This window comes from Pseudophryne corroboree, chromosome 9, assembly GCF_028390025.1.
Source record: "Pseudophryne corroboree isolate aPseCor3 chromosome 9, aPseCor3.hap2, whole genome shotgun sequence".
In the NCBI taxonomy this organism is placed as follows: domain Eukaryota; kingdom Metazoa; phylum Chordata; class Amphibia; order Anura; family Myobatrachidae; genus Pseudophryne; species Pseudophryne corroboree.
In genome coordinates this window covers 297086134-297100009 of record NC_086452.1, presented here as the reverse complement: position 1 = coordinate 297100009, position 13876 = coordinate 297086134, and the positions used below count along the sequence as shown (strand labels likewise).

The 13876-nt window shown below is 47.5% G+C and overlaps 1 protein-coding gene across 2 annotated transcripts in view; it reads right to left on the bottom strand.

Annotated features, from left to right (window-relative positions):
• Positions 1-13876, bottom strand: part of LUC7L2 (LUC7 like 2, pre-mRNA splicing factor) — a 223945-nt gene that overhangs the window by 185977 nt on the left and 24092 nt on the right. For both annotated transcript variants that reach the window (XM_063940390.1, XM_063940389.1), the window contains 2 exons: positions 13347-13445; positions 11330-11440 (listed from right to left, as the gene is read on the bottom strand). In XM_063940390.1, coding sequence (XP_063796460.1) covers positions 11330-11440; positions 13347-13445 — 210 coding nt within the window. The remainder of the gene's footprint in view (positions 1-11329; positions 11441-13346; positions 13446-13876) is intronic.

The following is a 13876-nucleotide window of genomic DNA, read 5'->3' as shown; positions in this document are numbered from 1 at the left end:
AAAGGAAGCGCCTTTGACCCGCTTGCTTTTCTGAAGCCGAAAGGACTGTACCTGATAATACAGTGCTTTCTTAGTCTGTGAGGAAAACTGAGGTAAAAATATTTCTTCCCAGCTGTTGCTGCGGATACGAGGTCCCAGAGACCATCCCCAAATAATTCCTCACCCTTATAAGGCAGAATCTCTATGCGCCTTTTAAAGTCAGCATCACCTGTCCAGTGACAGGTCTCTAATACCCTCCTGACAGAATGGACATTACATTCATTTTGGATGCCAGCCGGCAAAATATCCCTCTGTGCATCCCTCATATATAAGACAACGTCTTTAATATGTTATCATGTTAGCAAACTAGTATGTTTGACAGGGTCACCGACCACGCTGCAGCAGCACGCTCTGCAGGTTTCAGTCTAGTACCTGAGTGTGTAAAAACAGACTTCAGGATAGCCTCCTGCTTTTTATCAACAGGTACCTTCAAAGTGGCCGTACCTAAAACGGCAGTGCCACCTATTTTGACAACCGTGTGAGCGCCTTATCCACCCTAGGGGATATCTCCCAGCATAACTTATCCTCTGGCGGGAAAAGGTACGCCATCAGTAACTTTTTTGAAATTACCAGTTTCTTATCAGGGGGAACCCACGCTTCTCACACACTTCATTCATTCATCAGATGGGGGAACAAAACACTGCCTGCTTTTTCTCCCCAAACATAAAAACCCATTTTTAGAGGTTAATGTCAGAAATGTGTAACACATTTTTTATTGCCGGGATCAAGTCACGGATGTTCCTAGTGGATTGTGTATATGTCTCAACCTTGTCGACACTGGAGTCAGACTCCGTGTCGACATCTGTGTCTGCCGTCTGAATGAGCGGGCGTTTTTGAGCCCCTGATGGCCTTTGAGACGCCTGGGCAGGCGCGGGCTGAGAAGCCGGCTGTCACACAGCTGTTACGTCATCCACCCTTTTATGTAAGGAGTTGACACTGTCGGTTAATACCTTTCACCTAACCATCCACTCTGGTGTCGGCCCCACAGGGGGGCGACATCACATTTATCGGCATCTGCTCCGTCACTATATAAGCCTCCTCCTCCATCATGTTGCAAGCTTGTTCCGTTTGGAAGCTGGCTGACTGGCAGCCCAGGATTGTTTAGATTTGGGCTTACTGGTCTTGGAAGTACGAGGCTTGCTCGAATACACCGGACCCATTGATTTACCTGAAGTCCGAAAGAAACAAAAAGTAGTACTTTTAGCTTTCGGAGCAGAAAGAGTAGTATTAAGAAGGCACGCAGTCCTAGCGGAGGCTAAGTCAGTCACGATCTTATTAAGATCTTCTCCAAATAGGATGTCTCCCTTAAAAGGGAGTACCTCCAGAGTCTTTTTGGAATCTAGGTCCACCTTCCAGGACCACAACCATAGAATCCGGCGAGCCAAAATAGGCGTAGTGGATGCTTTGGACGCCAGAATACCTGCCTCAGAGGATGCCTCTTCAACATAATGGGAGGCGGAGGTAATATGAGACAGATACTGTTTGGCAATGTCAGAAATATCCTGAGGTAACTCCTCCTCCAAAACCTGAACCCACGCATCAATAGCTGTTGCAGCCCAGAAGGCCGCAATAGTGGGCCTGTTAATTGCCCCAGTTAGGGAATAAATACACTTCAGGCATCCCTCCACATGCTTATCCGTCGGTTCCTTCAGGGAGGTGACAGTGGTGACAGGCAGAGAAGAGGATTCCACAATCCAGGCGACATGAGTCGATCGGCAGTGGAGTTTCCCACTTGTTGCGTAACTCCGCAGGGATAGGAAAACGAGCCAACATCATCCTCGATAGGGCCAAATTCTTTCCTGGGTAGACCCTAGCCTATTGACGTATGTCAATTAAAAGGTCAGAGTGAGTAGAAACTACTTTAGCCACTTTCTGAAGCTTGAAATTTATCAGGCTTTAACTTATGCAATAGTGGGATCAGCTTCATCATCAATCTGGGGAACCATTTTGATAGCTTCCACTAAGTCAGACATGCTCCCCATCAGAGGCCGCTGAGTCAGAATCAGTCAGATCAGTATAGGCCCCATCCTCATCAGAAGAAGTATCTGAAACATGAGTGGATTGAGAGGAGGAAATCACACACTTAGTGGGCCCCTTAGCCCCAGAGGGCTGAGGTGTAGACTTCTGTTTAACCAAAGATTTATTTAAAACCTGTATCTGGTTAGATAGAGTGTCCGCCCAAGGCAGATTTGCTACACGGACAATTTGTGGCTGAAATGGCACAGGAAGTCCCACAGGGGGCGTAAGACGTGTTACCAAAGTATGTAACATACAAGAGAAGGTAGCCCAGGGTGGCTCTTTATTAGCGACCGGCCCTACAGGTGGAGGGGGAGAGGTAAGGGACACAGCACCCACATAAAAACGCTGCGGCTCAGTCTTCTAATAAAAGCTTTCTTCAATTTCTTCTATTTTTCCTCTGTTAGTGACCTGCTATGCAGGCACCAACTTTAAAACTGAGCTCCTGTGCACGGAGGAGGGGTTATATAGAGGAGGCAGTGCAGTGCATCCTGGGAACAGTCAAAGCTTTTAGACTGTTGGTGCCCCGGATCTAGATCCAACTCTACACTCCAATGTTAATCCCTGTGGAATGCCAGCGTACCCCGCTGCAGAAATTGAAATACAAACAAACACACCTAATAAAGGTTTTAATTTACTATGCAGCACTGTCACCTGGGGGGCAGCAGCGTGTAAGCTCTATTGCATGGCTGCCAGCTCCCCAGGGCTTGCATCGTCATCTTCTTCTTTCATCTTCACCTGGGTATGGCGGCCTGTTAGCTCTTTTGCATTGCAGCCATCCCTCCCAGGACTTCCGGTGTCTTCAAGTGGAGGACGGTGGCTTTTAAGCTCTTTTGCATGGCGGCCATCCACCAGGACTTCTCCGCCGTCTGCAGAAGTTCATCAGCTGGGTGATGACAAGTGCAGTTCAATGCAGTGACATTTTTAAAATGGAAAAAAAAAAGGCACCACAGTACGCCCACTGCATTTTTAGCTGAAGGGGACTAGATCGTCCAGGACTCCAGCCCTGCCTCGGTGCTACCACCGCGGCATCACTGAACAGTGCTGGGCAGCCAGCCAGGAGCTGAGATCAGCCACCAGCACCAGTCTCAGCAGCCTACACACCACAATATTGGTTGGCAGTCGGGTCTCCTGAGGATTGGACAAGTGTGTACCCAGTTTTACAAAGACAGCTCTAACACAGAGGACAGTGATTAAAGTACTGCTTTCTCTATTGTTAAAACAGGTTAGCTACATCTATACATGCAGGCATTCAATTAAATGCATCTTGATATTGCTTTTGAAGCATGACTAAAGGCAGATAAACATTTGTGAAACCCTGTTCAGTATATTACCATGAAGAAACTGAATTCGATTAATAAAGTTAGTGCTGACAGGGGGCCTAATTGAGACATGATTGTAGCAGCAACTTTGGCCCTCATTCAGAGTTGTTCGCTCGCTAGTTGCTTTTAGCAGCCGTGCAAACGCTAAGCCGCCACCCTCTGGGAGTGTATCTAAGCTTAGCAGAAGTGCGAACGAAAGGCTCGCAGCGCGGCTACAAAAAAAAAAGAAAAGAAAAGATTGTGCAGTTTCTGAGCAGCTCCAGACCTACTCCTAGCTTACGATCACTTAAGACTGTTTAGTTCCTGTTTTGACGTCACGAACACACACTGGGTTCGGTCAGCCACACCTGCGTTTCCCCAGGCACGCCCGCGTTTGTATCTGACACGCCTGCATTTTTACACACACTCCCCGAAAAATGGACAGTTACCACCCAGAAACACCCACTTCCTGTCAATCACTCTGCGGCCAGCAGTGCGATTGAAAAGCGTTGCTAGACCTTGTGTGAAACTGCATTGGCTGTTGTGAAAGTAGGTCGCGCGTGCGCATTGCGCCGCATGCACAGAAGTGCCACTTTTTTACCTAATCACTGCGACCGAAAACAGCTAGCAAACAACTCGGAATGACCACCTTTATTAGCAGATAGGCAAATCCACGTGCACTGCGGGGAAGGGAGGGGTAGATATAACATGTGCAGAGAGAGTTAGATTTGGGCGGGTTATATTGTTTCCGTGCAGGGTAAATACTGGCTGCTTTACTTTTACACTGCAATTTAGATTTCAGTTTGAACACACCCCACCCAAATCTAACTCTCCCTGCACATGTGTTGCCAACTGCTAACAAAGATCAGGTCTGAATTAGGCCCAGAGTGCAATATCGCATTATAGAAATGAATGCATGTCTGCAATAATAAGATTTTACTTACCGATAAATCTATTTCTCGTAGTCCGTAGTGGATGCTGGGACTCCGTCAGGACCATGGGGAATAGCGGCTCAGCAGGAGACAGGGCACAAAATTTAAAAGTTTGACCACTAGGTGGTGTGTACTGGCTCCTCCCCCTATGACCCTCCTCCAAGCCTCAGTTAGGATACTGTGCCCGGACGAGCGTACACAATAAGGAAGGATTTTGAATCCCGGGTAAGACTCAAACCAACCACACCAATCACACCGTACAACTTGTGATCTGAACCCAGTTAACAGTATGATAACGTAGGAGCCTCTGAAAAGATGGCTCACAACAATAAACAACCCGATTTTTTTGTAACAATAACTATGTACAAGTATTGCAGACAATCCGCACTTGGGATGGGCGCCCAGCATCCACTACGGACTACGAGAAATAGATTTATCGGTAAGTAAAATCTTATTTTCTCTGACGTCCTATTGGATGCTGGGACTCCGTCAGGACCATGGGGATTATACCAAAGCTCCCAAACGGGCGGGAGAGTGCGGATGACTCTGCAGCACCGAATGAGAGAACTCCAGGTCCTCCTTAGCCAGGGTATCAAATTTGTAGAATTTTACAAACGTGTTCTCCCCTGACCACGTAGCTGCTCGGCAGAGTTGTAATGCCGAGACCCCTCGGGCAGCCGCCCAAGATGAGCCCACCTTCCTTGTGGAGTGGGCCTTGACAGATTTAGGCTGTGGCAAGCCTGCCACAGAATGTGCCAGTTGAATTGTGCTACAAATCCAACGAGCAATCGTCTGCTTAGAAGCAGGAGCACCCAGCTTGTTGGGTGCATATAGTATAAACAGCGAGGCAGATTTTCTGACTCCAGCCGTCCTTGAAATATATATTTTCAATGCTCTGACAACGTCCAGCAACTTGGAATCCTCCAAATCGCTAGTAGCCGCAGGCACCACAATAGGCTGGTTCAGGTGAAACGCTGATACCACCTTAGGCAGAAAATGAGGACGCGTCCTCAATTCTGCCCTGTCCGAATGGAAAATCAGATATGGGCTTTTATATGATAAAGCTGCCAATTCTGACACTCTCCTGGCTGAAGCCAGAGCCAGTAGCATGGTTACTTTCCATGTAAGATATTTCAAATCTACCGATTTGAGTGGCTCAAACCAATGGGATTTGAGAAAATCCAAAACTACATTGAGATCCCACGGTGCCACTGGGGGCACAACCGGGGGCTGTATATGTAGTACTCCTTTTACAAAAGTCTGAACTTCAGGAACTGAAGCCAATTCTTTCTGGAAGAATATCGACAGGGCCGAAATTTGAACCTTAATGGACCCTAATTTGAGGCCCATAGATAATCCTGTTTGCAGGAAATGTAGGAATCGACCCAGTTGAAATTCCTCTGTCGGGGCCTTCCTGGCCTCACACCATGCAACATATTTTCTCCAAATGCGGTGATAATGTTGTGCAGTCACCTCCTTCCTGGCTTTGACCAGGGTAGGGATGACCTCTTCCGGAATGCCTTTTTCCCTTAGGATCCGGCGTTCAACCGCCATGCCGTCAAACGCAGCCGCGGTAAGTCTTGGAATAGACACGGTCCCTGCTGAAGCAGGTCCCTTCTTAGAGGTAGAGGCCACGGATCTTCCGTGAGCATCTCCTGAAGTTCCGGGTACCAAGTCCTTCTTGGCCAGTCCGGAGCCACGAGTATCGTTCTTACTCCCCTTTGCCGTATAATTCTCAGTACCTTGGGTATGAGAGGCAGAGGAGGGAACACATACACTGACTGGTACACCCATGGTGTTACCAGAGCGTCCACAGCTATTGCCTGAGGGTCTCTTAACCTGGCGCAATACCTGTCCAGTTTTTTGTTGAGGCGGGACGCCATCATGTCCACCATTGGTCTTTCCCAATGGACCACAATCATGTGGAAGACTTCTGGATGAAGTCCCCACTCTCCCGGGTGAAGATCGTGTCTGCTGAGGAAGTCTGCTTCCCAGTTGTCCACTCCCGGAATGAACACTGCTGACAGTGCTATCACATGATTTTCCGCCCAGCGAAGAATCCTTGCAGCTTCTGCCATTGCCCTCCTGCTTCTTGTGCCGCCCTGTCTGTTTACGTGGGCGACTGCCGTGATGTTGTCCGACTGGATCAACACCGGCTGACCCTGAAGCAGAGGTTTTGCCAGGCTTAGAGCATTGTAGATTGCTCTTAGCTCCAGTATATTTATGTGAAGAGACGTTTCCAGGCTTGACCACACGCCCTGGAAGTTTCTTCCTCGTGTGACCGCTCCCCAGCCTCTCAGGCTGGCATCCGTGGTCACTAGGACCCAGTTCTGTATGCCGAATCTGCGGCCCTCTAACAGATGAGTACTCTGCAACCACCATAGCAGAGAGACCCTTGTCCTTGTCGACAATTTTATCCGCTGATGCATCTGCAGATGCGATCCGGACCATTTGTCTAGCAGATCCCACTGAAAAATTCGTGCATGGAATCTGCCGAATGGAATCGCTTCGTAAGAAGCCACCATTTTTCCCAGGACTCTTGTGCATTGATGCACAGACACTGTCCCTGGTTTTAGGAGGTTCCTGACTAGTTCGGATAACTCCCTGGCTTTCTCCTCCGGAAGAAATACCTTTTTCTGAACAGTGTCCAGAATCATCCCTAGGAACAGCAGACGTGTCGTCGGGATCAGTTGGGATTTTGGAAAATTCAGAATCCACCCGTGCTGTTGGAGCACTACTTGAGTTAGTGCTACTCCGACCTCCAGCTGTTCTCTGGATCTTGCCCTTATCAGGAGATCGTCCAAGTAAGGGATAATTAATACGCCTTCTCTTCGAAGAAGAATCATCATTTCGGCCATTACCTTGGTAAAGACCCTGGGTGCCGTGGACAATCCAAACGGCAGCGTCTGAAACTGATGACAGTTTTGTACCACGAACCTGAGGTACCCTTGGTGTGAAGGGCAAATTGGGACATGAAGGTAAGCATCCTTGATGTCCAAGGACACCATAAAATCCCCCTCTTCCAGATTCGCTATCACTGCTCTGAGTGACTCCATCTTGAACTTGAATTTTTGTATGTACAGGTTCAGAGATTTCAGATTTAGAATAGGTCTTACCGAGCCGTCCGGCTTCGGTACCACAAATAGCGTGGAGTAATACCCCTTTCCCTGTTGTAGAAGGGGTACCTTGACTATCACCTGCTGAGAATACAGCTTGTGAATGGCTTCCAATACCGTCGCCCTGTCGGAGGGAGACGTTGGCAAAGCAGACTTTTGGAACCGGCGAGGGGGAGACTTCTCGAATTCGAACCTATAACCCTGAGATACTACCTGCAGGATCCAGGGGTCCACCTGCGAGTGAGCCCACTGTGCGCTGAAATTCTTGAGGCGACCCCCCACCGCCCCTGAGTCCGCTTGTAAGGTCCCAGCGTCATGCTGAGGCCTTTGCAGAAGCCGGGGAGGACTTCTGCTCCTAGGAAGGGGCTGCTTGGTGCAGTCTCTTACCCTTTCCTTTGCCTCGGGGCAAATATGAATGTCCTTTTGCTCGCTTGTTCTTATAGGAACGAAAGGACTGCGGCTGAAAAGACTGCGGCTTTTTCTGTTGGGAGGGGACGTGAGGTAAAAAGGTGGACTTCCCGGCTGTTGCCGTGGCTACCAAATCCGATAGACCGACCCCAAATAATTCCTCTCCTTTATACGGCAATATGCCGTTTGGAATCCGCATCGCCTGACCACTGTCGTGTCCATAGACTTCTTCTGGCAGATATGGACATCGCACTTACTCTTGATGCCAGAGTGCAGATATCTCTCTGTGCATCTCGCATATAAAGGAACGCATCCTTTAATTGCTCTATAGTCAATAAAATACTGTCCCTATCCAGGGTATCAATATTTTCAGTCAGGGAATCCGACCAAGCCACCCCAGCACTGCACATCCAGGCTGAGGCGATTGCTGGTCGCAGTATAACACCAGTATGTGTGTATATACTTTTTAGAGTATTTTCCAGCCTCCTATCAGCTGGATCCTTGAGGGCGGCCGTATCAGGAGACGGTAACGCCACTTGTTTGGATAAACGTGTGAGCGCCTTGTCCACCCTAGGGGGTGTTTCCCAGCGCGCCCTAACCTCTGGCGGGAAAGGGTATAATGCCAATAACTTCTTTGAAATTAGCAGTTTTTTATCAGGGGTAACCCACGCTTCATCACACACGTCATTCAATTCCTCTGATTCAGGAAAAACTACAGGTAGTTTTTTCAGACCCCACATAATACCCCTTTTTGTGGTACTTGCAGTATCAGAGATATGCAAAGCCTCCTTCATTGCCGTGATCATATAACGTGTGGCCCTACTGGAAAATACGTTTGTTTCTTCACCGTCGACACTGGATTCAGTGTCAGTGTCTGGGTCGACCGACTGAGGTAAAGGGCGTTTTACAGCCCCTGACGGTGTCTGAGACGCCTGGACAGGTACTAACTGGTTTGCCGGCTGTCTCATGTCGTCAACCGACTTTTGTAGCGTGCTGACACTATCCCGTAATTCCATAAACAAAGCCATCCATTCTGGTGTCGACTCCCTAGGGGGTGACATCACCATTACAGGCAATTGCTCCGCCTCCACGCCAACATCGTCCTCATACATGTCGACACACACGTACCGACACACAGCAGACACACAGGGAATGCTCTGATAGAAGACAGGACCCCACTAGCCCTTTGGGGAGACAGAGGGAGAGTTTGCCAGCACACACCCAAGCGCTATAAATATATATAGGGACAACCTTAATAAGTGTGTTCCCTTTATAGCAGCTCAAATATTATAAATATCGCCAATAAGTGCCCCCCCTCTCTGTTTTTACCCTGTTTCTGTAGTGCAGTGCAGGGGAGAGTCCTGGGAGCCTTCCTCGCAGCGGAGCTGGGCAGGAAAATGGCGCTGTGTGCTGAGGAGAATAGGCCCCGCCCCCTTTTCGGCGGGCTTCTTCTCCCGGTTTTTTTGGAACCTGGCAGGGGTTAAATACATCCATATAGCCCCAGGGGCTATATGTGATATATTTTAGCCAGAATAGGTATATTACATTGCTGCCCAGGGCGCCCCCCCCAGCGCCCTGCACCCTCAGTGACCGCTGGTGTGAAGTGTGCGGAGAGCAATGGCGCACAGCTGCAGTGCTGTGCGCTACCTCATGAAGACTGAGACGTCTTCTGCCGCCGGTTTCTGGACCTCTTCTCTATTCGGCATCTGCAAGGGGGTCGGCGGCGCGGCTCCGGTGACCCATCCAGGCTGTACCTGTGATCGTCCCTCTGGAGCTAGTGTCCAGTAGCCTAAGAAGCAAATCCATCCTGCACGCAGGTGAGTTCACTTCTTCTCCCCTAAGTCCCTCGTTGCAGTGAGCCTGTTGCCAGCAGGACTCACTGAAAATAAAAAACCTAACAAACTTTTTCTAAGCAGCTCTTTAGGAGAGCCACCTAGATTGCACCCTGCTCGGACGGGCACAAAAACCTAACTGAGGCTTGGAGGAGGGTCATAGGGGGAGGAGCCAGTACACACCACCTAGTGGTCAAACTTTTAAATTTTGTGCCCTGTCTCCTGCGGAGCCGCTATTCCCCATGGTCCTGACGGAGTCCCAGCATCCACTAGGACGTCAGAGAAATTATCTTACACTGGGATTTTTGTCATTTTCATAAACAAACTGCAAGAAAGATTCCCAAGGGCCGGATGACCTGTATAAGGAGCTTTATTGTCTGGTTTGTGGGATCAATGTAGCTCAGCATTCGAGTCAGCAAATATCTATCACAAATATCTATCACAAATGCCAGTTCCTCTATACATATACCCAAGTTACTAACTAGTGTCCACACTAGGCTGTTTTAAAGGGCAAAATGCACCCTACCCCTTTTGTGGCGCTCTGCTTAAACAGCAATGCCTGCTGCCGCCATGTGAATAGATACCGTGCACAGCATCTATTCACATTCAAGGGAGAGCGTGAGGGAAGCCCAGCACCACCGTAGGTGCTGGGCACACCCCCACGGGTGATGCGACAGGCTGGGCATGCCCCCACTAGGGAGGTCGAGGGGGCCGGCCCACTTCCCATAGTGAAGCCAGCAGGGCCGCTCCCCCTCACAGACCGGCCACATTTACATGCGTGCGCGAATTGCCCCCACAGTACCTGCGCCCTGCCCCACAAAAAAAACCTGGTGGGAACACTACTAACATTATTGTTTAACTTGTAATTTCAACCTAGAGGAGTATAATATATAGGTTGGAGTAATTTGCTTCTCTACACAGAGATTATGATATTATAACCAATTTCAGGAGTTAAATATAAATATACTAAAGCTAAGTATACACTATACAATTATTGACCCTATTAGCAAATAGGTAGATCGGCCAAAATTTATTGTAGAGTGTGTGCGAAGGATCGTTTCGCCAAATAGATTTTTCCAATCTGTCATTCCAAAGCATAAATCTCAGCCACATTCTCCACATATTGCCAAGTGTGTGCGCATTTTTAATAATCTGAACATATGTCAAGGTGGAAAACTTAGGCAGTGTGTGGTTGAGGCTGATTTTTTACATTGCCCGATTTCTCGAGAATTCAGGAAAAACCCGGTAAACTTTCAGGTGGCTTTACACTTTACCAGCAGGTTTACACTTTCCCAGCGGCTGCCATTTTCTGCAGCCACTGGGTGGGGAATCCTGCTGTGCTGACCGATCAGCAATTATCGGAAGCACAGCAACAGAGGGGAGAGTGCAGGAAGCAGAGGGACCTTCCGATCCCTCTGAGAGCAGCAGTGGAGGGAAGTTTCCCTTCCCTGCCGCTGCTAACATTGTTTATCGGACTGGTCACATCCTGTGCGATCAGGCGAGAAACACTTGCTGGCAACGGATTCGACCATGCCAGGCAAGTGGTTAAGGCACCACAACAATCCAGGTTTTAGGTATATTCATGGCTCAGCACAGATCATTCAATCAAATGGATGGACTTAAAACCTATTTACCAAATATGAACATAGTAATGGAACATATTTTTGGCAGATTGTAGGTCTTACCTTGGCAGCTACTTCTGCGCTTATCTCCTCCTGAGTATCAGCCAATCTTTTTTTCGCAATGTCAGTCCTCCTGTCACAATCTGCAATGAATGACTGCAAGTGGTCCATTGCCTATGGGTAGAGAAATAGTCCTAAAATTATAAATTGTTTTAGACACAGCAATGTAAAAGTCAAAATGGCAGACTCCATGAGAATTAGAATTAATCAGAATTCACTCCAGTTAAATCATCCCCCTACGCCATCCTGGATGTGAGAGCCATTGCTCTCAAAAATAGTATACAAGTGCAAAGTACATTTAATTCCTGCAAATGTAATTATTATTATTGTCGTCATTATTGGCAACTAGTCTCTAGCGCCTGCCCGTTGTCTGTATTCTGGCGGGCAGGATCCTGCTGTCGGGACCATGACAGCCGGCATCCCGTCCGCCAGAGATTCGGATGTATTCCCTGTACCTGCCTTGCTTACTCAGGAGGTAGCCCACTATCTGCTTTTTTCAAAGTCAAACTGTCCTGACAAAGGTTGGAGATGGTAACGTTTAAATGTAACTAACAAACAAGTTTGTTTAATGCTTCAGTAAGATGGTGTAGCCAGAGACACCAAAATTCTTAGGGAGCAATTCACTTAGCTGAGGGTTTCCTAGGGGAACCTTGCAGATTAAGATTCTACAGACACTGTGGGCTAATTACTGCCACTATTCAATTCCAGAGCTCACTTTGCATGTATCATGTGATGCATGATAGATAGGCATGACCAAATGGGCATGTGGTTGTGAGGAAAGTCAGGTCATGCCAATGAGTAGTGAGTTATTAGTGATTGACAGAGGAAGCCACTCCTCCCCCAGCAGTGAATAGTCAAGTTCAGGGTGCCAAGATGAAAGTGTTTGGGAAAACAGAGTAGCCTTTGCCCATCCTTGTACAGGTTTGAGCCTATGGAGTGGTCTGCCTGTTTCTCTTTGGAGCATTACGTATAGTGAAGGAAACACGCAACTGATTTGCAGGAATGACACCTTGTTTTTTATTGTATGCCTGCTGGCTGAATATTTTCCTACATTTCAGCTGACTTTAAAATCATAATAACGAACCTGTTTTTTCTGACCTTGTTTTTGGCACGGGAGGGGATGGTTCTGTTACATGTTAGGCATTTACTAAGATATGGATGGAGGATTTTCTACAGTTTATGCTACGCTAGGTGGTACAAACCTAAATATGCACACACTGACCCATGGTACATTCATGGGTTTTGTAATGGAATAACACATATGCAAAAACACGTTATTGCAGCTAATTGAATTGACCCATTAAATTCCTGTTACGTTACATTGCAATGTTAATTCATATAACCGTTTTCAAAAACAAAAAGATAAGTACATGCACAAACACTGCTTTAATTATCTCTAGCACAGCAACACGGAGAAAGCAGGAACAAGATATGAGCTTGTACCATTCCAACAAACCAGCATTTTAATAAACAGAAAGGTTGGTTTCATATGAAAAGGAAATTGGAGGAACGTGGAAGACAGCAATTCAGATGGATCTCAAAAGTCCACATGCATAAGCAGCATATGGTTATACCAGGTCTAAAATAATGACTAAACATAACTAAAACACAGATTTGATTAGAGAGATTAAATAAAGTTTACTATACAGTAAAGGGGGGTACTCACGGGAGAGACGTGTGCTGAGCGATCTTAACACAGACCGCTCAGCACACATCTCTCACCCCGCTCAGCACAGCGCGATGTGCTGAGCGAGGGGGAAAGCCGACGGGGGGCCGCTCACTTCACACAACGGTGAAGTGAGCAACCCGCTAGATTGAGCCTGCATGCAGCTCAATCTAGCATTGGCGATAGCGATGCACGGGGCCACGCATCGCTATCGCTGGAGGGCATACACACGGCAGATCCGTGCTTAAAATCTAAGCAATCTAGCAAGATTGCTTAGATTTTAAGCACGGATCTCTCCGTGTGTACCCCCCTTTAAACAAATGATTCTTAAGTATTTGAGTTAAAACAACTCACATCAAGCTCAAAGAAGAAATCTTGCTGTTTGGATGCAATCTCATAATCTGCTCTCAGGGCCAGGTCATGGATTTTCAAGCATTCTCCTAGATCCATTCTCTGCAGAGAAGAGGGAAAGGCAGGAAAACGTAAAAACACTTTAGAAAACAATGGCACAGCATATACAGCAAAGAGCAAATAGGTTTCAGATTATAATTGGCCAAATTGTTTAAAATAAACCACATCTATAACAATCTGCAAAAAAAAAAAAAAAAAAAGTGTCTTTAAATCACGTGATCAAAGCTGCACTGGCAATATTCAAACACAGATGCACGATGGGTAAGATTCAATTGTGACGCATGCTGGCAGCCACTACATGGCGCCCAAATGGAGCAATTCAATTGTTGCTCATTTCAGGCGCGATGGCTACTGGTGCCTGCATTTCAGCTCGCAGCCCTGGGGGTGGCAAGCGGAAATGCAAGAAAAGTGATCCATTTGGGCGCTCCTAAAGCAGTTTTTGTGATAACAACAAGCACTTTGGTTGGGTTTAG